At 33.7% G+C, this 23,810-nt stretch overlaps 1 protein-coding gene across 3 annotated transcripts in view; it reads right to left on the reverse strand.

The window, feature by feature from the left end:
• LOC123548405 (short transient receptor potential channel 7-like) overlaps positions 1-23,810 on the reverse strand; it is a 317,739-nt gene that overhangs the window by 22,965 nt on the left and 270,964 nt on the right. For all 3 annotated transcript variants that reach the window (XM_045335623.2, XM_045335621.2, XM_045335622.2), the window contains exons 2-4: positions 4,002-4,099; positions 3,230-3,388; positions 1,371-1,862 (exon numbers count right to left, since the gene is read on the reverse strand). In XM_045335623.2, coding sequence (XP_045191558.2) covers positions 1,371-1,862; positions 3,230-3,388; positions 4,002-4,099 — 749 coding nt within the window. The remainder of the gene's footprint in view (positions 1-1,370; positions 1,863-3,229; positions 3,389-4,001; positions 4,100-23,810) is intronic.

Genomic DNA, 23,810 nt, shown 5'->3' on the forward strand with positions numbered 1-23,810 from the left:
TTAATCTTACTCCTTGCTATTTTAATAATGTCTGTATGTAATGCATCTTTCCAATCATAAATCCAAAAAATCCGTAGTTTTATTTACAAAGATGTCAGTCTACTGATGACCTTTTTAGATAGCTAACTGTGAGACTGCACTTAAAGCATCCACCCTCAATATACGACATGCATTATGAGATATGAGTACACTAGATGTACCCGGTTAAGGCAGCGGAGCCGTAATGACAATCGGCAGATTACGTTTTTCCCGTATGCGATTTCGGCATTATCCGGCATTCTCCGTTTTTACGGAAAGTCATACATGTGTGAGCTGTAATTACGTCGCTTATTTAAGGGAATACGTAATCACACGGACATTGTCGAGTGCCATTACGGGTCCACTTATCTAGATTTTGGATATCGAATACGTACGGAATGCCAAACGTTTCTAGATTATGAATCTGTGTAATTGTCATTATTATTTGATGTTTTGTCATTCATATTTTGTGCACTTTGTTATTTCTATTCTATTTTTCGTTATTCTTATTGCATGTTTGATATTAATATTCAGTGTTTCATTTTTTTATTATATGTTCGATATATCAATTATATAATTATAATATGAATGGATTCTGATTGGCCACAAAGATCACCGCATTGCACTACAACACCACATGCTGTTGAACATTTGTACTAATGCCTCGAAAGAGCTATTGAAAGAGCTTATAAAGTGACCAATGTACAGTCTCTACACCTTCTGGAGGTATCATGTTTTCTTTTAACATCCGACTACGTGTTTTCAATTTGTACCTTGCTTAAACTATAAGAAAAGTTACAAATGTTATGAAAATATTATCCATTATAAAACCTCTCGTCTTTAAGGCTTATATATTGTTTCAAATTATAAAATAAATTTGTCCATATTTTCTCACCTTGTAATATTTTTCTACCTTCGCAACCCCTCTGAGCTTTGTTATTTCTATTCTATTTTTCGTTATTCTTATTGCATGTTTGATATTAATATTCAGTGTTTCATTTTTTTATTATATGTTCGATATATCAATTATATAATTATAATATGAATGGATTCTGATTGGCCACAAAGATCACCGCATTGCACTACAACACCACATGCTGTTGAACATTTGTACTAATGCCTCGAAAGAGCTATTGAAAGAGCTTATGAAGTGACCAATGTACAGTCTCTACACCTTCTGGAGGTATCATGTTTTCTTTTAACATCCGACTACGTGTTTTCAATTTGTACCTTGCTTAAACTATAAGAAAAGTTACAAATGTTATGAAAATACTATTCATTATAAAACCTCTCGTCTTTAAGGCTTATATATTGTTTCAAATTATAAAATAAATTTGTCCATATTTTCTCACCTTGTAATATTTTTCTACCTTCGCAACCCCTCTGAGCTCCCTCGCAAGCTCAAAAGCTGTTAAAATAGGATCTTTACTGGAAAGTGAAATGTACGCTCCACTGCAAAGGCCTCTGTATGCATTAAGTCGTGTTTTTGCCAGTCTGAGTTGATCAAACTCTAACTTATTACTACACTCTTGACAGTTGCAATAGTAATGATGGGGCTTTCGAATTGTCTCCCCTCGCAATAATAAAAGCTGCACAATTTCAAACTGATTACGCTCCGCCGCTAAAATCAAGGGCGTAATATCCGATGAAAAGGGAGAGTCTTCGCTAGCGGTGTTGAAGAAATGGTCAGTTTCACCAAAATGTTTATGCTCCTTTTTCATTCCCTGATATTTCGGATGTTTGAGAATAGACTCTGCTATCTGTTCATGTCCAGAACTAATGGCTTGTAACAATGCTTCGTATATATTGGCCAGATTACTTCTGTCCAAAAGTAGTTCCACAACCTGGAAATATGTAATAGTAAAAGTAGTTCCACAACCTGGAAATATGTAACGGTAAAAGAGGTTCCACAACCTTGAAAAATGTAATAGTAAAAATGGTTCCATAACCTGGAAATATGTAATGGTAAAAGTAGTTCCACAACCTGGAAATATGTAATGGTAAAAGTAGTTCCACAACCTGGAAATATGTAATGGTAAAAGTAGTTCCACAACCTGGAAATATGTAATGGTAAAAGTAGTTCCACAACCTGGAAATGTGTTTACTAAATAGTAAAAGTAGTTTCGCAACCTGGAGACATAAATCAATTTCCATAACCTGGAAATATGTAATAACATAATTCTAGTGTCAAAACCTGGAAATATGTAGTACATGTAACATAGATCTAGTTCCACAAGCTGAAAATATGGAATAAAGTATACATGTAATAGGCAGCAGCCTTCGTGTTTATGTCAAAAGTAGAAATTAGGAAATACCCGAAATTCAAAAGCCATTTCAATATTTGCATGCCATTAATTTTTCTTTTTCATCTTTAAGTTACACGTTCATAGATACCTAGTAAAATAACTTTTAGTTTCTCCTTTTGCCGTCGATATTAACAGATTTCATGAGCATAGCGTTTGTTCACATTTGTTTATGTATACCTATCTCCCCTCGAGTGAATCCATACTTTCTTAGTCTACTCTGAATCAAATTGCTAGGAATAACTAGGAAATATGTTTAATGAAGGTTATTATGTGTGGAAATGTATGTTCATGGGAGACAAAACACCACATTGCGTGACCCTCAATGCTGGTAGTGATATTTTCCGTTATTTCTATTTAAGTACATTTTAATTAACATTGTCAAGCTGTGTGAAGATATTGAAAATTTTCACCCTGACTGTGAGCGGGAAGTTTTTCAGGGGGAGTTAGAACTTATAAGAACAAAAAAGATCAATATAGACATTTTTACAGATTAAACTGCAAGTGAACATGATCGCGAATAGGATTTACAGGTCAAATGTAACACCACTTTTAGTTTAAACATAAACTATTGATTTATCTAAGTTTAGCTAAATACATTTGATTAACTAGGTATTAAAACCGCAATAATAGTCCTTACCAGAAACCATTACTTTTTTCACAGTTTTTACACAGACACTTGGAGCCAGGACCCCCTTTCCTTCGCCCCTGACAACTGTGAGCCGATACCTTTCAACAGCTGGCATGGACTGAGAATATAGGTGTCTTTACCCCTAATATCTTCGAGTCTTATAGTCATATATTAGTCATATATTGATCAGGATTTGTTTATCAAGACAAATAGTTTACCGTTAGTTAAAAAAATACATTTATGATGGTATTTATCCAAACCCTGATTTATAATATACCTCAAGATGTTCGTTTCCGACGGCGAGACGCAGAGGTGTACGTCCCAATATGTCGCTGAAGTCCACGTTGAGAGACGGATTCTCGTCGAGAACACGCTGAACTGTTGGTATATCTCCAAACTCCGCAGCATAAATAAAATCCTCTTCAAGAGATGACAACTACATTTAATCAAAATAGAACTGTTAATACATGTACATTGGGTATAGTATGTATGGAATCGTGGCATATAATGCGAAGTTTAAAGGCATCTGTGTCCAAGCGGTTAAGGTCGGTGACTTTGAATCATATGCATTTCAACTCTGTGGTTCGCTTTTTAAATACTCTTATATTATTATACTCACTAGTAGTAGGGATCTTGCTTCATGCCATTAGTATTTTTTCATTAAAATAATCTCTAACAGAATATACAAAACCTGAGAAAAATCTCTGACTCCAAATCAGTAAAATTGCATACATAATATTTTATCAAAACTTGACCAATTAGAAAAAGTATATTAAAGAAAGTTATTGAAGCCAGTAAAATTCTAAAAGTGCATACTGTTTAATAAGGGTCTTAGAGAAAATATTTAAGAAAATGACAAAATTTATAATGCAGGAAGTTAGCATTTTTACATTTTACCCAATCATAAAAGCTTCAAAATTCAAACATTCAAGAAAACTATTCCAGAAAGTAATATAAACACGATCAAATAGAAAACTAAACATTATAAGCCAGTACAATTTTAGAAAGTGAATACGGTGACCACTGAATGACACAAATGGGTAACTTACAGTTCGGTGGTGGCCGCCGATTTTCTCAAATGTAAGTCTTGAGGCCGATCGTTTACTCTTAGGCTGCAATATCGCATCACCATTCTCATTCTGACGTGCTGAAAATAGAAAAAGGGAGTTTGAATGTAGTGATTTTGTGTGACAACAGTTATGATTTCAAGTGCTTATTATGTTTAATACCTAATTCTTATTTCTTTTTCAAGAGCGGTGTGATTGTATTTATTATACACTTAAATAAATTCAGCATTTATTTTGCCATTTTTATAGTAATCTTTCTAGAGAATTACCATTCATCCTAAAACTTTTTGAACCTCTCCTTTCGTCCCTTAAAATAATGCCCTCCTTTTCAACACTTGTAATGAATCTACAGCTTTAACTTTTAGGTATATTTACAGCTCTAACTTTTGCATTATTACAGCTGTATCTAATTTGCATAATACGACCTGTTTGACAGTCGTTTTACAGCTGTAAATTAAAATCTACAGCTGTAAAAATCAATGTTGTTATAGAAAATCTACAGGTGTAAATCTGAATAATCATGACTGTAATTTTTTAACAAACAGCTCTATTAAAATTACAGTTTGTATTTCTAAAAAAAATACGAACGAGCGGAAAACAAATTTAGTTTTGTACCTTGTTGAAATCCAATCTCGTTTCATGTGCGTCTCCGAGCTTTTTTTCGCTAATATTCATAGCCATGTGCTTTAAATGGTTAGATAAGAAGATCCTGCTGAATATCGTGTGTTATGAATTCAAGACTTTAAATTCGTATTGTTATCTGTTTTAAATTATATCATTTTATGTACTGTCAATATTAAGACTGCTTTTCGAGTTTTAAGAATTTTGTTTAAGTTGCTAGGTTTTAACTTAATCTGTAAAAAGCAATAAAAGACCGGGTTTGGTTGTGATTCATTCAAATTACTGTTTGATTTTTTCCATAACAAGGATATTTTGTATTTTATTTCCTGTTAAGTGTATTGAAATATTTAAGAATTTAATTGTATCATTAAATCGATTTCACGACATTCGAAAAAGGTTTTTTAGATATCAAAATACAAGATACCTGTTATTCACAAAATTATATTATCTTGTAGATTTAGCAATTACAAACATTGACATTCATAATTCTGTTATGATATCTTAGATTAACTGTTGTGATGTCAAAACACTTATTGATATCATAAAATAGTAATGTATTGCAAGTGCCCTCTCTTTCAACTCGTATATTATAGTACTGGTCTTAAAATTGGTAGAGGGGAAAGGAGAAAGATATCATACAAATGTGTATTCAACACATGCACTGTCGTATATCTTTTTTTTTCTGTCGAAAGAAAAAAGTATCTAAAACTTCAACGACTAGGCTGAATTGTGATGTTTTACGTTGGTTTAATAGTATCCAATAATAATAAGTTTTATTATATACCTATATAAATTCTGTAAAAAACTGGCTTGTATTCACAAGTAAATATGAACAGGCCATTCTTATTGTACCTTTTAAATTCTGTATTGTACCTTTTGTATTGCATGTTGCCAGACTACTTTCATTAATATGCATGACCTGACACAGTTCTATAAATAGGACACATAAAAACTTCACTTAGTTCCATTTTAAGAAGATTTTGTTCAATAACAAAGCAACAAACAAAAAATGTAGAGGTATATAATAAAAGTGTTATTATAACAGTAGCTACATCTGGGATTTTGTATTCGGCTCTCGTGGATTTTGCAAGGTCGGATAACATTCGGCACTTGCGCGCCTCGAGTGATCCGATCTGGCAAAAATCCACTCGAGACGAATACAGCATTCCAGATCGAGCTACTGTTATAATTACCCTATTTTATCATGAAATGAGTCTGTGACATCAACGAATGAATATTTTATACCGTAAAATGAAATAAGTATACCTTAAATGATTCTAAAGTATCATTAATAGATAATTAATGGTATAAAGAGATCCCCGTAGATATAATTAAAATGAATTAAGGTTGTCCCAAAGCAAAAGTGATTTTAAGGTATCAAATGGTCATATTATAAATGTTTCTAAATAATTCTGAAATTAAAGGTATTCCTAAAAGTTTTTTTTCATAAATTGAATTTGGAAAGGAAGAGTAATTTAAGATATAGCAAAATAGTCTATAAATAATAGAATGACAGCTATTTTGACCACACCTAACAGCGTCCAATATGATTCAATACTTTCCCATTAAATTCCTTTTTCAAGGTCATTTATCAAGGACTTTACACCTCACTTCGTAGTGTAATGCTCATGCTACCTGAAACTGACACCATGGCAATAGGGGTTTCAAAACAGAAAAAGAAAATTTTCTCTGACCTAAATATCTTTTATTTCAAAAGTTTTCGGAAAGAATACCTGGTTTTTTTACAAATAAGGCTTATCTTCTACTGACGAAAAGGATGGAACGTCCAAACCGTAAAGAACAGGACCGTATTCTTCAAAGGAGTATGAAGAATGTGATTTGTGAAAAATATGGCCTAACAAATGCTATAGCTTACTTGATCGTCTGTTTTGAGCCTTTTTTCTCGAAACAGAGCTCATTTTCCCTTAATATCCAGAACAATTAAACAGAAATAAAATCCATTCTTCTGTTGGCCTCGATATAGTTCTCAATTCACATTCAGTACGCGTTTAGCAACAATAATTAAACTCACTGAGGACAAAGACAACAATGAAAGAAATCAATTTAGTCACCTGTCTCTGTTACCATGGTTACCCTCTATTCGTATTCTACAGGTGCTTATCACATGTTTGAGACACCACATCATTTTTATCTTACTGCTTTTTCCAAAGATCAGATATCCTTTAATTTTGTATCATTAATGAAGGATTACCCTTACAAGATTACATGTCTATCAGATGAAGAGAGAATATATTTACTGGTTATTTGACATGTAACAGTAATTACATCTGTAGTTCCGTTTTTACCGTATTAAGGTTGCTGATTTGTATCACTTGCCCCTAGTCGGTGTGGGTTCCAAAAACATTTTTTTTTTTGCGCCTGATAAGGGAAAAATGCCGATCGAACACAAAGTCGGTCTCTATTTAATGAAAACATTTCAGAACCAACACCTAATACATGAAACTTTTTTATCTTTTAAAAAGTGACCACATATATATCTCATAAAATTTTTTGCAGAGCAGAAAATCATGAGAGCAAGTCATATGCGAAATAATATTCAGAGTAAAAGTTTCCCAAATAAGTAAAAAAATTAATAAAACAAAATAAAGAATCAAAGGCCTGAATGGCCTGAGTCGGCTAATGATTGATTTACTGACAGTATAGTCTACCAGTTTCAGTTTGTTTTTAGTTTTTTTCTTAGAATTTCATAACACAGCTCGATATTTACCCAAAATATTATATCCGGATACGATTACACTTTTCTCCAGTTTGAACAATATATTTTACAAATTGTGATGATACGAAGACATTTAGCAGCAATTGGCAGTATCTGACATTGAAGTTTACGGTTAAATTACCTCTTATTTAAATCTTTTCATAAAAAAGTTGTTTCGTTTCGCCAAACATAGACGATCTACTTTCGATTTCAAAAACTACAAGAAAATACAATTTAATGTTTCGCCGATTTGTTTATTTCTCGAAAAATAAGAATTAAAATCATTTTTAATATCAATAGTAACTAAACAAACCAGTAAGAGCTTCTTCTTCCGAAAATTTATCCGTTTACTGACTGCAAAATTCAACCCACGCAAAGTTTATAGAAATCATACGATGCGTGTTTACGTTCAATGTGGGAGAATTAAGGCTGATCGGCTATGTTACCTAACGCATCCAGACGATTCAGATTTTGTTTTTAAAAAAGCATTGTGTGCGTTTCTGTAATTTTATATACGTTTTTATACGCTTAGAAATTATTAGACATGCGTATTTGCATTATTTCTATACGTAATTTACGCTAATACGCATCTTATCTGGAGCCTTGCTGGAACTATTTTTTGTCTTTCGCTGGATGTTACCCAAGCTTTGTAAGCCTGCGCAATTCTTAAAATGCACATTTATGCTTAATGAGTTACATTCGAGAATTGCACAATTACAAGTCATAAATATGACAGATTACATCGTATATTGGTCATAGCAAAGGGAATTGACACAACTTAACTTCATTCATGCAGTGAACTGTTTGAAATTTGAGAAATCTAATGGAACTACATCCCTTCACATGTTATTCGGTCCATTTAGAGAATCGTTGGATAGCAAGGACTCGTCAAAAGGCTTTCAGCCTTTAGCCGACTCAAAAAACAACAAAAACGGCCACCATATCGATTTACTTAAATAAAATGTTTTATTCGCTTGCTCGTAAAACCGGTAAATTACTTACTTCGCAATTAAGAGTGGGAGTATTTAATTACACAACCATTACCTATCATTTATTCATATTTATTGACAGTTGAAACTCTATATCTCGAACTAGTTTATCTCAAAAATCCGGCTATCTCGGAGACATTTTCAAGTCCCGTTCCGACAACACGTGCACAAAATCTTATTTTAAGTCGAATTTCTGTTATCTCGAGATAAAATTTTCACTCCCTTGGAATTTGAGCTGAGAGTATTTATTTATTTATTTATTTATGGATATACTATATCCCGGAGGAAATGACAAGACATGTCGATAGACGTTAGATATATATAAATGTATATATAAGACCATATCGTGGAATGTTTCATTTATCTTCTTCCGACCACGATGTCACTTTCAGATGTCAGAAGTCGTCTACTTGTCTAAAATATGGTTACACAGCGCCCAAACACATTTTAGCATATCAAAATTAGTCAGCAAATACAATTTCTTTTACTTTCATAATGGCGCATATTCCCAAAGATGCATTGTTGAATCATCAACAGGTACTAAATGATTGACGTTGTTATTCCCATTCTGTCTGATCTATCTATTTGCCTATTTGATGTTGTAAAAAAAAAATGCATTTCAAACAGCACAACATGAGAGCAAGTCATATGCGAAATAATATTCAGAGTAAAAGTTTCCCAAAGAAGTAAAAAAGAAATAATAAAACAAAATACAGAAAAAACAACAAAAACGGCCAGCATATCGATTTACTTGAATAAAATGTTTTATTCGCTTGCTCGTAAAACTATATAAAGTCAAGTCAGTTACATTTCATTATTATATATAGTATAATAATTTTTGTTTAAATTTATCGTTTGCTCTCATAACTTTAATATAACGCCAGTTTACGTTTGATCATACATCTCAATTATTTGACAATATGTGTACTGAAATTTCCATTGTCTTTTACAGTCATGTGATATTTACAATATATCGGCAAACCTTTGGTTTACTTTACATATTAACTAAATGTTTTTGTACATAATTATGTTGTTTTTTTTTTTGGTTTCGAGTCACAACAACATTTTTCAGGTCATATGGCGACTTTTCCGGTCTTGATCATGTAGACCCTGAGTTGGGATCCAAGAACTATTTCAGGCACGAGTGAACCCTTGGGTAGAACCACCGAGTGTTCGTAAGCCAGCTGGACGGCTTCCAAACCTGAAAAAAAATCCATGCTCAAAGCAAGTGAACCCTTGGGTAGAACCACCGAGTGTTCGTAAGCCAGCTGGACGGCTTCCAAACCTGAAAAAAAATCACAGTAGTAAAGGAAAAGCCACCTGGACAACATCCTCACCTAAAAATATATATGTTCAAAGAGTGATTTCGACATCAACGTGGTGCGGAAAAGGTTATTAACCCTTAGCCTGCTGCAGGCGAATTTAACAGCCTTTGCAAACAGCTTGGAACCAGATCAGACGCCAATTAAATCGGCGTCTGATCAGGTTCCAAGCTGTTTGCTATTCTGACAATATTTCTTCAAATTTTGGAGCAAATTGAATGAACTTTACAATTTTAGCAGACGACATTTCCAGCAGACAACAATTTATCTAGCATGCTAAAGGTTAAAAGTCAAGGACATTAACCACCCGGTGGCGGACAGCTCTGAACATATTCAAATGCTGCAATCTTTGAACTTATTCAGACCAAACTTGTCATGTAGAAAATTTAAGGATAAAGTCAACAAATTTTAATTTTAAACGGAAATAAACACAAAATTTATCTATTATAATATCAATAGAAAGAACAGTTATTATTTCCTAAAGTCCTTTCATTTTTTTCCCCTTCAAATATGGGGAGTATTCATCTGAAAATATCTCGCATCAGACGCATTTATCATATTGCCAGTTAGATTACATATTTTAAGATGTTGGTATCTAGGAAAATATAGGTAATAAAGACACATTTTAACGTAATTGTTATGTCTGTATATCCATTAGATAGTAGTGTAGATCAATAGATGCTCCGATCCGGAATAAAAAGAAAAAGCAGAAGTAATATTGACATTTGTTTGACAAATAGACAAAGACACACTAATAGCATTTAATACATTATGAGAGTTCTCAAACGCAAATCTTAACTTGTACATTCGTTGTTTGTGAAATTAAAGGAATAAAAAGTACTATAATATGTGTACTTGGGCTAAATATAAAGTATGAATACAAAGCTGCAGTCTATATAGGATTCCATAAAGTAACAGCTATTTATTTAAAATCAACAGTTTTTAGTGACGTTACAATGACATAAACTATTATCAGTGTGTAGCATTTGAAACCTAACATACAGTGATGTTTATATACATAAACACGTTTATTTTAAATTTCATAATTACGGTAATATGTCTTTAACATGAAATTTTGGCATAATCTATCTTTAACGATTTGTCAAGTATCAAATATCATATGAGTCATTTCGAAGACAATGCTAAATAATTATAACGTATTTATTGTGATAACTGACAGAAAATAGCCTATCCTGCGTTTGCTCTTCAGTTTAGTATATGAATTTGTTATTGGAGTAGATTGAACGTAACGAAACATTAAATTGTTGCATACATTTAAAAGCAATTTCGAAAAAGATATATATTTCACTATAAGGCTGCTATGGGTTTGCGATCCTTGGTTACAAACTTAAAATGTTTGGATGTAGGTGATTTAAGTCAAGTTAATTGCATGGATTTTGTTATGATATATCTGTTTTGTTACTAGGATAAACGTCTACACTTCACTTGATAACCCCGAGTGTTCTTTTAAATATTTTTATCCCTTATATTTCTCCATGCCAGTCAATGGAATGCTACTTTCCACCAAGATTATCACAATCAATAACTACAAGCTTGTTATTTTGGACTGATAACGCAGTATTATATATAGAAGGTCATTTCTGCGACTTTGATTCTATTTTGATAACATTTTGTTATGTCACTAAAATTATTCTATAAATGTGTAAATCTGTTTTACTAGTGATGGTACGAGTGAGGCAAAAGTGTTGTATCAGTATGACGGTAAAAGAGTTACCGTCAAGATTATATTATGGTTTGTTTGATCTATATTTCTAGAAAATGTACAGCTGGACCTATTACGTATTCAAGAAACTAACCATTTATTTTATATATCACACAGTGTCATTACATTGCCTACTCGGCGAATTAATTTTCTTCCCTAGAGCATAAAATAGTAACTGAAGACCAACATATCACATTACAAATCTCTCCAAACCAAGGCATCTGAAGTTTCGTTGCCGCCTCACTAGACCGTTAAGGCAATACATGATAAACTAGATAGTTTCATCATCCTCGCATTAACTGACATGTGCCTTATTTATCATAGATTACTTTGTTCCCTCACACCGCCTGGAAAGACAAGAAAAGGCTACAACTCTTCAGATGACATATTTGAATATGTCTTTGAAATTCAAAACACTAGTAAAACGTTGAAAGTCAAAATGCCCGCAAACCAAAACGCACACACGCAACCATAAATCTTATAAAAGTACTAGTAGCTAAAGTAAATAGAAATGTCAACCGTTCCTCCCCTACCTGATGTAGTCCAACATCTAATGGCCAAACCTAAAAACAAACATGGAAAAGAAAGAGTTCTTCAGAAAAAATGATTTGAAAACGGTATTTAAATTTGAATAAAAATACATGTACCCTGTCGTAGCCTAGATGAACTGTTGAAGTACTTTTCTTTCAGTAACATATTTCGACATGTTCTACGAGCGTTGCTCAGCTTATATTTAGACACATGAGAAACATAGTTTTACGTATCGGTAAAATAACTCCCATTCTATTGCACTAAATTAAAATAATCAATCATCGCTTAGACAAAACTGAAAAAGAATGTAGTCATATTTCTTCATTTTCAATTTAAGATTAAATTTAATGCACTGAATGGTTTTAATAGGGCCTTTTTTATAGTGCCCTTCTACAGTCGCCTCAAAAGGATACCCCATAAACTACTGCGTAAAGAAACTATGGAATCCATTGATTTTTGTAGTTTTAAGATAGTCACATATTTGCGTGAATTGATGGCTTGATGAGGTGAAATCTTCCAAACACATACTACCAACATGTTGAACACAAACTGCACAAAAACTTAAACTTTCATTAAAGCGTTTTCTATACAGCATTCAGAATACACTTTACTTCATTTGTTGACAATTCAATTCTCAGTTGTGCCTTGAAACGATACGTAGCATAAGAAGTATTTCTTGCAGCATTTGAATCAAGTTTAACAACCATTGTCACCTTTTCTGATAGTGCAACTGCTTATGTCCATTTATCCTGTCACTTGTAGTATTTTCGACCCGATATCAGGGTGCCGTATATCTTTCTTGATATACCGTCAGTTGATCATGTGACCAGTGATATACGGTCAGTTGATCATGTGACCTTATGATCGATATTGTTGTCATAAGAAATTTTGCAACGAAACCATCATCATTGTGTTGGAAATGTCCGAACTAAGAAAATGAGTGGTCAAATAATGAGTTTTTATTCAAAAACGAAGAAGTTATTGCGATTTTGCCGGTAATCACGTCATTATATAAGTGACGTCATTACGAATATGACGTCATTAAAGCGGTTGTCGCACACTTATTTCTGTAAAATAAATTGCCAAATATCGGAAAATGAAGTAATGACAAGATAAATAGAATAATAGGTTAGTGCCTAAGATTGAGAAAGTTTATCTGGCTCGGCTCCGGACGTTATCAGGTTCGCCTTCGGCTCACCCGATAACCTCCTTCGCCTCGCCAGATAAACTTTCTCATCTACGGCACTAACCTATTATTCTCTATATCATATGTTGCACCAAAGTAGAACAGAAACAAAGCCTTTTCATACCTGATTGTACATATTTTTGTACAGTTCCTAGGAACTTGCATTCTGTTTATTTGTTAATTGTTAATTAAGTTTTGAGCTTTTAACCATGCATTCTTTGCAGCTTTGTTTTGTAATTTTACAACAAAGCAGTTAAACGTTTCGAAAGGAACACCCTACCTGGCTGACATCTGTCTTCATGCCGGTGAATCATGCGAGCGATAGTTTCAGTAAGTGCAGGCGTTATCGTAGCAGGTTATGTTTTAACATTTCCTGAGTTTCACCGATAGTATTTCTACTACACTATAAGCTAAAAATATGACAAAACGATCTCGATCAGTTGAAAGACATACTATATCCGACCTCATTTTCCACTTTTCTCATAATTTTAATATAAAAAAGGTTATTTTCAAAAAATACAAACACTATGCCCCCTAGTTTGCCCTCTCGTGTAAAGCATATATATGAATCAGTCAATATATTGGAAGGATCATATTAAATTGTCCTTTTCTGTAATTTATATCAAGAATGGTAATGACTCAATTAACCATATTAGCAAAAGAAAACATAATTAATAGGAAGATAAATACATAAGCTCCATTGGTATGTCAGCTTGATCTGGGTCTTGATACCAACAAATTCAGAAAAAAATATCATCCATGCCGAGTTTACGAAAATTTGCTGATGCACTAAAGGCCAGATTTCCATAGCAATCTGAAGCCTTTTTCGATAATTTTTCTTTCATAAGACAATGTCTCTTATTTCATTGAAAAAGGTATTGTGAGCAAAAGGTTTTGATCAATGCATTCTACCTTTGCAGATGTGTTCCAATAGTAATCAGACGTTTCAATTGCGTTTGACAGAATTTCTCTAGACTTTCAAATGAGACTAACTTCACAAAATAAATAGCACCATGTTACATTTGGATATGATTGTCTATGATCACCGCTGATTATCTTTACAGTACAGAGAAAAGGTAATATTACTGCAGTCTTGAAAGGTTGAGTATTTCCGAATCCCCCGTGAAATGCGTAGCATAAAGGCCGAGGTGATCATATTGAAAAAGAAAGAGTTCTTCAGACAAATTATTTGAAAACAGTAATTAAATTTGATAAAAAAAAAGTACTCTGCCATAGCCAAGATGAATTGTTGAAGTAATCTTTCAGTATCATATTTCGACATGTTCTACGAGAGATGTTCAGCTTATATTTGAACACATACGTATCTGTTAAATAAATCTCATTCTCTTGCACCAAATTACAATATTCAATCATCGATTTAGACAAAACTGAAAAACTTGTAGTCAAATTTCTTCAACTTGTTGAAATCATTGAATGGTTTTTATAGTGCCCTTCTGCAGTTGTCTCAAAAGGATACCCCATAAACTACTTGGTACAAACACCATGGAATCATCCTTTTTCTTGGAGTTTTTTTATTGATTTACTTAGTTTTAATATCTGTGTAAATGTATCGCTTGATGCGATGCATTGATGAAATACCAAATATTAAGAGAAATCCTCCGAACACATACTATCAAGATTTTGATAACAAATTGCGCAAAAAGTTAAAAACAAATCTGAAGCCTTTTCTGTATTGCTTTCAGAGTACACTTTAGTTCATTTGTTGAACATTCAAATCTCAGTATTGCCTTGAAACTATACTTCGGCCGAAGTAATATCTCCTGCACCATTAGAATCAAGTTTAACAATATCCCATTTCTCACAAACATCTTTTCTCACCTTTTCTGATATAGTTCAACCGTTTATGCCCATATCATATGTTGCACCTAAGTAGAACATAAACAAAGTTGTTTATACCTGATTGTACATTTTCTTGTGCAGTTCCTAGGAACGTGCTCTATGGTAATATGTGAAGTGTTGAGCTGATTAACTATGTATTTTTGTCAGTTTTATTTTGTAGTTTTAGAACAAAACACGGTTAAACGTTTCGAGAGGAACTCTTTACCTGTCTGACATCTGTCGTTGTGCCGGTAATCTGACTTTTGGGATCATGCGAGCCATAGTTTTGACAATGACCATGACAGTTTCCTTATTGATGTATAGGCCAACAGCCCAAAACAACAGAAAGTTTACACAAGTATTATTATTAAGCTAATTTACAGAGCAGTGTATAGTTTCAGTACGTGTATGTGTTGCCGTAGGAGATTTCTTTTTTTTTTTTTTTTTTTTTTTTGTTTTGGAACTTTTTCTGACTTTCACCGATACTATTTCTATTACACTATAAGCCAATATTATGATCAGCTGAAAGCAATGTTATATCCGACCTCATTTACCACTTTTCTCATACTCTTATATGAAAGTCTTATCTTCAAAAACACAAGCGATATGCTCCCTAGTTTGTCCTTTGAAATTCGTATCAACCAGATGAATAATTCAATAAATTAGTAGGATCATATCAAATTGTCCTTTTTCTGTGATTTCTATCAAGAAGGAAGGGAAAAGAATCAATTCACCCTATTGGCATAACAAAACATCATCAGTTGGATTAAAAAATAAATATTCTCCATTGGTGACAAGAGCGTTACGTCAGCTTGAACTGGGTATTGATACCGTGCTGAGCTTACAAAAACTTACTGTTGCGCTAAAGGCCAGACTGCGCTACTGATTTTTCCATAGATTTCGATAATTTTTCTTTCATTAGACAACCCATTAAATGTGAAATACGCTATAAAACGACAAAAGATGCCTTGGGAAAATATACAAATTCTCATTTCGGGTTCCAATGTCTTTATAATCTCCGTTCAATGACTGTCTCTTATTTCCTTGAAAAACGTATTGTGAGCAAAAGCTTTTGATCAGTAAGCATTCTACCTTTGCAGATGTGTTCCAAAAGTAATCAAAAGTTGGTTCAAAGCTTTTTTGAATATTGACTTTGTTTATCGATTGAAATGCGTCTCATACTCTAAACGTGGTCTATATTTGTTGATCCTTATTCACAGATCAGATGATATTGCTAATATATAAATCAGAAAACGAAAATGTTGCTATTTAGATCGAGCGGGTCTGTGGTCACATGTTGTTATATACATAATTTACATTAATGGGCCTCTTTGGCCGAGTGGTTAAAGTCGTTAACTTCGAATAACCTTCCACTCGCCGTGGTGTGTTCGAAACCTCGCTAAGGGTGCACAGTTCTTTCATGTGAGGAAGCCATCCAGCTTGCGTACTGAAAGTTGGTTGTTCTACCCAAGTCCCACCTAAGATGATATAATGCCCGCAATGAAAGTGAGGACAAGTCGAGGAAGGGTACCTGGGATTTTCCTCTACCATCAAGAGTTAGAAAGTCGCCATAACAATATCACAAAAATATATATATCGCAAAATGCAAGGTCATTTTTATTATGTCATTTCACTTGACATTGTCTATTTTATTTAATTAAATATTCTCCTCAAGGAGACTGAAAAAGTATAAGTGCGTAGTGTGTTTACGCTATAAATATCATAACCTGTAAATAAACCAAAATATTTAGCATCAAAAGCTGTAACTTCTTCTTCTTGTGGATGAGTAACTATAGATGTAAAATAGTCTGGAAAGCTGACATGTAATAAATCACACACTGTCATTTCCTTGTTTACTCAACATTATTACATTTCCCCTAAGAGGATACATAGATAATTCAAAACCAACATGCATGTTGCAACAGACTCCTGCTAGGTAATGTATCAATCAGTTTGTATTCAATCTGATCACCTCGGCCTTTATGCTACGCATTTCACGGGGGATTCGGAAATACTCAACCTTTCATGATTGCAGGTATATTACCTTTTCAATGTACTGTTAAAATAAACAGCGATGATCATAGGCAATCATATCCAAATGTAACTGCTTTTAAATTAGATGGTGCTATTTGTTTTGTGAAGCTAGTCTGATTTTGAAAGTATAGTGAAGTTCTGTCAAACGCCATTGAAACTACGTTTTTTTCGCTGTCAGATGTATACATTTGTCTTCTCTGTAAATATAGACACTGATGTATTTCCTACTCAAAGTGATAAAATGTAGTTTCACCTCACTAATTAGGGGGGTAATGTTCTCTTTAATAATGAATGCACGCATTTAATGCCACTTTTAATGACATTTAAATACGACGCGAACAGTTTAATGCTCATGCCACTACAGTAAACCTCGCTTATAAGGAACAGCTTGGGACCTCTAAATATTGTTCCTTATAACCGAGGTTCCTTATATCCGTATAGCGAACTAGTTCCTTGTAACCGAGGTTTGTATAACGAACACAATTTGTATAGCGAACACTATTTGACTAAAGTTTGATAAGGGCTATGAGTTCACACTCCGGGTCGACCTTGAATCTTTATGCGAGAAAGTTGCATTTCTAGTACCGGTCCTTTCCTGGAGGGATGATAAGGTAAACTGCCTGCATGTTTCTGCATGACTGAAATAGTGTTGAAACGCGACGTTAAACCTAAAACAAGTCAAAATGTTCGTCGGTAAGAATGACCGTAATTTATGTTTATTTTTTTGTCGGTTATTTCTATCTTCTTTTTAGAGAGCGCTACATGATGACTATAAGATATGTTGCAGTTACTCCCCTTACCTTGTTGACTGCATGTTATGTGAATACATGAATATACATCAATACTACTATAAAACAAATGTTAAATTTTTTATTACAAAAATGTTAAATTAGACTACCCATTAAAATTTAAAAGTAGGGTGTTTATGATATACGGTGTATTACGACTAGACAACAGCGCCATACATATGGATTAAAGTGTAAATTATACCTTTACTTTTGCTATTGTCCATTTTAGCACCTCCGGCTGCTATAATTTTTATAATTGGAAATTTGGTAAACTGGACTGTTTGCCATTGTTAATCACGTGTAATTAGCACTTTTATTTAGGATAGTATGACGGTGACCGTGGCTGATTTTCGTTCACTATTGTTAACATGAAGGAATACCTAATACACGTAGCTCTCGAACATAATCTTGAGTAAATATAAGTCTACTATCGTCTAGTATTTGGTAATTTGATGATATTATATAATTTTATTTTATTTTTATCGTATCCGTGAATTAAGAAACTAAAGATCATTGAAATGAAATAATTTGTGTTTATTCATGTGCATGAAAGTGCGTGAAAGTGTCGATGTTACTCTGACGTCATCAGCGATTCTCCTGTTTATTTCCGGTTTTCAATAATTTTTATTCTTTATGTCTGTTCGCTATAACCGAGGGGTTTTCCATTGAATTTCGTGCTTTGGGACTGGAAAAAGTGTTCCTTATAACCGAGTGTTCCTTATAACCGAGTTCCCTATAAGCGAGGATTTTTACATTGAATAAAAAAGGAATAAGATTGGGGAATTGAAAATTGTTCCTTATAACCGAGTGTTCCTTATATCCGAGTTCCTTGTAAGTGAGGTTTACTGTATAGGGTCCGGTTTAATTTCATTATCTATAGCACAATTTTATGTAGTTTCTGTTGAGAAATATACCCAAAAAACGATCAGCGCGTAAGTAATACTACTATTTCACTGAAAAATGTACATAAATCCACAAGCCTGATAAAGCTTGGAATATTATGGTGTTTGTACATCGATGCTTTATCAGCCTAGTAGCCATAAAAATTCCATTACTAGACATGTAGGCCGATGTGGTCCTGACAACATATGCCCGAAACTAATTGGAACCACAGTCTTACCGCCATACTAAACGCTTGGCTTTCCTGTCTCTGTAGCAGGTATAAAAGTTTCTATTCCAATCCAGACGTAAATGAGATTTAAAACTAAAATGTCTGTTTCTGTGTGGGTGGCATGTAACCTGCACAAGTTACGTCGTAAAAGCGAAGTAAAATTAAACGCAACATAAACTGACTTTCAGGTACGTTACACAACTTTCAGAAAATATTCGTAACAAGAAAGCAAACACTCATTAACTTTACTTGTGAATGTCAAAACTAAAATTTGCATCTAAAAGCACTTTGTATAGTGCCATTGTGAAGCTGACATGCTCAAGGGCTTTAGCAGGAAATGTTTATATTAAGAATACAAAAGGAGAATGCTTGAAGCATATGCATAAGTTTTTATTCAGCTGACCGTTATAACGTTTATGTATCCTAAAAGTTTTAATGTATGTTTATTTTGACGGGTTTCGAGTCACACGACGGCATAATTTATGTCATATGACGTCATTTCAGATTTAAATCAATGCCTCCCCGGGTATAAATTTAGACTCATACACAAGAACCTGGGTAGAACAACAACCACAACCGTGCTGGATTGCTTGCGGACAAAAGGGTTTAATTTCTATGAACTGAAAAAGGCACAATCTTTTCGCATTTAGCCTTTGAAAATGATACGTGCTTTAGCATTTCATTTTTAGTTCCAATAGGTGTAACAAGGACAGGGCTTAAGTATTAATGCTTGTAAATTTTCAAAACATTTTACTGTTACCAAAAGCTTTTAGGGGGCTATTGCACACTTCGTTACACAAAACCGGAATTATTTGGACAGTTATTATGGCAGTTTATAGTTCGCTGATGTTTTGTTTGTTTTTCGTTCACACAGTTTGAGATGAAAAACAAAATACCCTGACAATTAGCTTCAAAAGATATGTATAGTTTTCAATATCTGTAACATCATGGATATACTTTTTTTCCAATGTATTATTTACATGGATGTTTTATATGATCGAATATAAATTACAATTACAATAAACGCGGAACTGTTGCTCTGAGTATTTAGCACTGATTTATATTTTATTTTATTACTGGATCAATCGACTTTTCAGTTTTGGCAGTCGCTCATCACTATATACAATCGTACATCTTCATTAGGACGTATTTAACGTAGATTTGTCCTCTCTATCCCATAGGAGTATAATGTGATTGTTACGCATCTTTCCTCTTGAATCAAACGTCACTTTCGCCATACAAATGTGATCGATAATCAACTGTTGTTGCCTTTTTCTGCCAGTTCCCTGATATGAACAGTGGACACTGATACAAAGTACTCCCAGCAGAATCACACATTTAAATGTTTGACCTTTCTGGTTGGATGGGGACGAAAAAGATGATCAATTCACAGACGTTTTATAAATGCTTCTACCCGACCCTCTGTCTTTATAAGAACCATAGTTTGTCTTTTATCAAATAAGAAACACATTAAGTTGGAACCCGTTAAACGACTGATAAAACTTGCTGGTAAGTTACATCTGTAATCGCCTTACTGGTCTCTTCAAGAAAAAGAGTCAGATGATAGTTTATCATAAATGTAAGAAAAAGTCAAGATATAATTGTGTGCGTGCGTGTTCGGGTTTTGCGACTTTTTGACCATTTTTTCGATGGCGTCTGATTTTAGCAGGGAGTACTTTATACCGCAGCCTCTCCAGAATGTAGTAGACATGTGACTTTGATGCGCAAAAGCGAGGATTGCTCACATCTTTGGTATAACCCACGGCCTTGCGCAATTGAAGAGGGCGCTCCTACAATAGCTGCCGAGGCGGTCTGCTACAGATTTAATGTATAATTCTATGTCTATAACTACATATTAACTTATAATAATGATAATGCTCATCCGATTTGTATACTAGCGAAAGATAATCGACCCAAGTAATTATAAACATGTTATACATCTAAATGTTATAAATCTAAAATTAATTGGAATGTTGATCTTTACTTCATATAGACTATGTGAAGAATTTAAGGACTCAATATTTTTTGTGGGTATTTGCGTATTCCTCGCAAGGTTACAATTTAGGAATTATTTTACACGTTTTGATCTATGTTCCTTAATTTACACATTACATATATTGACCCAGAGTGACCTATGTATGTTCTAGGAACATGACAAAGCCATACCGATCTTGATTCGTTCCTTGACTTTAAAGAGCTAGAGTCTGATCGCATTATTTTCTATGGGATGAAACATAAACCTGACAGATGGTGAAAAATAGTCGGGCCAAATTACGCTGAAACATATGTTTAAACATGTACACTTTTTAAAAACAATTTTAGAGTCTTTTTCGTTTATGTCTCCGAATATTAATGTAATAAACAAATCATTAAAGTGAAATGTTTCTTTTGGGATTCTTAACAGGTCAAATAGTACGATCCTTTTGTTTTAGCTATCATTTGAATCTAAAAGCACTTTGTATGGTGCGTCGTAAAAACGACAAATCAAATAAAACACAAAAAATACTGACTTTCGGCTACGTTTCGCACTCATTCGCTTTACAAATGGAAGTCAAAGCTATCATTTGAATCTAAAAGCACTTTGTATGGTGCGTCGTAAAAACGACAAATCAAATAAAACACAAAAAATACTGACTTTCGGCTACGTTTTGCACTCATTCGCTTTACAAATGGAAGTCAAAGCTATCATTTGAATCTAAAAGCACTTTGTATGGTGCGTCGTTAAAACGACAAATCAAATAAAACACAAAAAAATACTGACTTTCGGCTACGTTTTGCACTCAATCGCTTTACAAATGGAAGTCAAAGCTATCATTTGAATCTAAAAGCACTTTGTATGGTGCGTCGTTAAAACGACAAATCAAATAAAACACAAAAAATACTGACTTTCGGCTACGTTTTGCACTCATTCGCTTTACAAATGGAAGTCAAAGCTATCATTTGAATCTAAAAGCACTTTGTATGGTGCGTCGTTAAAACGACAAATCAAATAAAACACAAAAAATACTGACTTTCGGCTACGTTTTGCACTCATTCGCTTTACAAATGGAAGTCAAAGCTATCATTTGAATCTAAAAGCACTTTGTATGGTGCGTCGTAAAAACGACAAATCAAATAAAACACAAAAAAAATACTGACTTTCGGCTACGTTTTGCACTCATTCGCTTTACAAATGGAAGTCAAAGCTATCATTTGAATCTAAAAGCACTTTGTATGGTGCGTCGTAAAAACGACAAATCAAATAAAACACAAAAAAAATACTGACTTTCGGCTACGTTTTGCACACATTCGCTTTACAAATGGAAGTCAAAGCTATCATTTGAATCTAAAAGCACTTTGTATGGTGCGTCGTAAAAACGACAAATCAAATAAAACACAAAAAGTACTGACTTTCGGCTACGTTTTGCACTCATTCGCTTTACAAATGGAAGTCAAAGCTATCATTTGAATCTAAAAGCACTTTGTATGGTGCGTCGTAAAAACGACAAATCAAATAAAACACAAAAAAATACTGACTTTCGGCTACGTTTGGCACTCATTCGCTTTAGAAATGGAAGTCAAAGCTATCATTTGAATGTAACAGCACTTTGTATAGTGTCATTAAGATGCTGATATAACATATGTTCAAGGGCTTTAGCATGTATGCAATTAACGAACATAAAAGGATAGATCATGCTTGAAGCTTGTGCATATATTTCTCTTCAGCTGAATGATAACGTTAATGTCTCCTAATATTTTAAATGACGGTTTGGTTTCAAGAGTTTCAAGTCACACATTTTCACATTAAGACTTTGCAAATAATACGCGCTTCAGCACTTCATTACACGTTCCAATAGGTGTAACAAAGCCAAAGCTTAAGAATTAATACTTGTAAATTTTGAAAACATTTTACTGCTGCCATAAGCTTTTATATGATTACTGCGCACTTTATTACACATAGCCAGAATCGTTTAAATAATTATGTAGTTCACAGTTCGTTGAAGGTTTGGATCACACAGTTTGAAATAAAGTATAGAAGACTCTCAAAATCATCTTCAAGAGGGAAATATAGTTTTCAATATCTGTAACATCCTGTTAATGTGTTTTTGTGTGAATATGTTATGTGATCTAAAACAAATTTCAATTACATTGTAACGTGGAACTGTAGTCCTCAATATTTGACATTTGCGTTTATTGCTTGATCTCTCGATTTTTCGCTTTTGGCAGTCGCACTTTATCATAGACCTTCATTAAAGCGTATTTAACGTATGTTCGTCATCAAATCTCATAGGAGACTAATGTGATTGTTTCGCGTCGTTCCTCTTGAATCAAAATACGCTTTCGCAATGCAAATGTGACAAAAGTGTTGTTTTTTTTCAGTCAGTTTCCCCTGCTATGAAAGGTGGACAAAATATTCTCAGTAGAATCAAACGCCACACATTTAAATGTCTGACTTGTCTTGTTGGATGGGAGGGAAAACTCGATCAATTCTCAGACGTTTTATGAATGGTTCTATACGACCCTCTGTCTTTATAAAAGCAATATTTTGCCTTTGATCAAATGAGATACACATTTAGTTGGAACCTGTTTATACAATGGATAAGACTTGCTGGCGATGAAAGACATCTCTAGCCGCCTTATTGGACTCTTTAAGAAATCTGTTTAGATGATAGTATATCATACTAGTATAGGAAAACTTTTTTGTTACAGAATTAGTGTATGTGTGTGTGCGTGCGTGCGTGTGTGTGTTCGTGTGTGTGTGTGTGTGTGTGTGTGTGCGTGCGTGCGTGCGTATTTATTTTCGGTCATATAAACGACGGTGTCTACTTTTAGCAGGGAGCACTTTATAGAATAGCCTGTCCAAAATATCACGCCGTAAACACGTAACATGATACCCTAGCAAGTCGCCAGACTCACCAGTCAAAGATTATTCTCTTGGTGTTGATCGCAAA

Source organism: Mercenaria mercenaria, chromosome 6 (genome assembly GCF_021730395.1).
Source record: "Mercenaria mercenaria strain notata chromosome 6, MADL_Memer_1, whole genome shotgun sequence".
In the NCBI taxonomy this organism is placed as follows: Eukaryota; Metazoa; Mollusca; class Bivalvia; order Venerida; family Veneridae; genus Mercenaria; species Mercenaria mercenaria.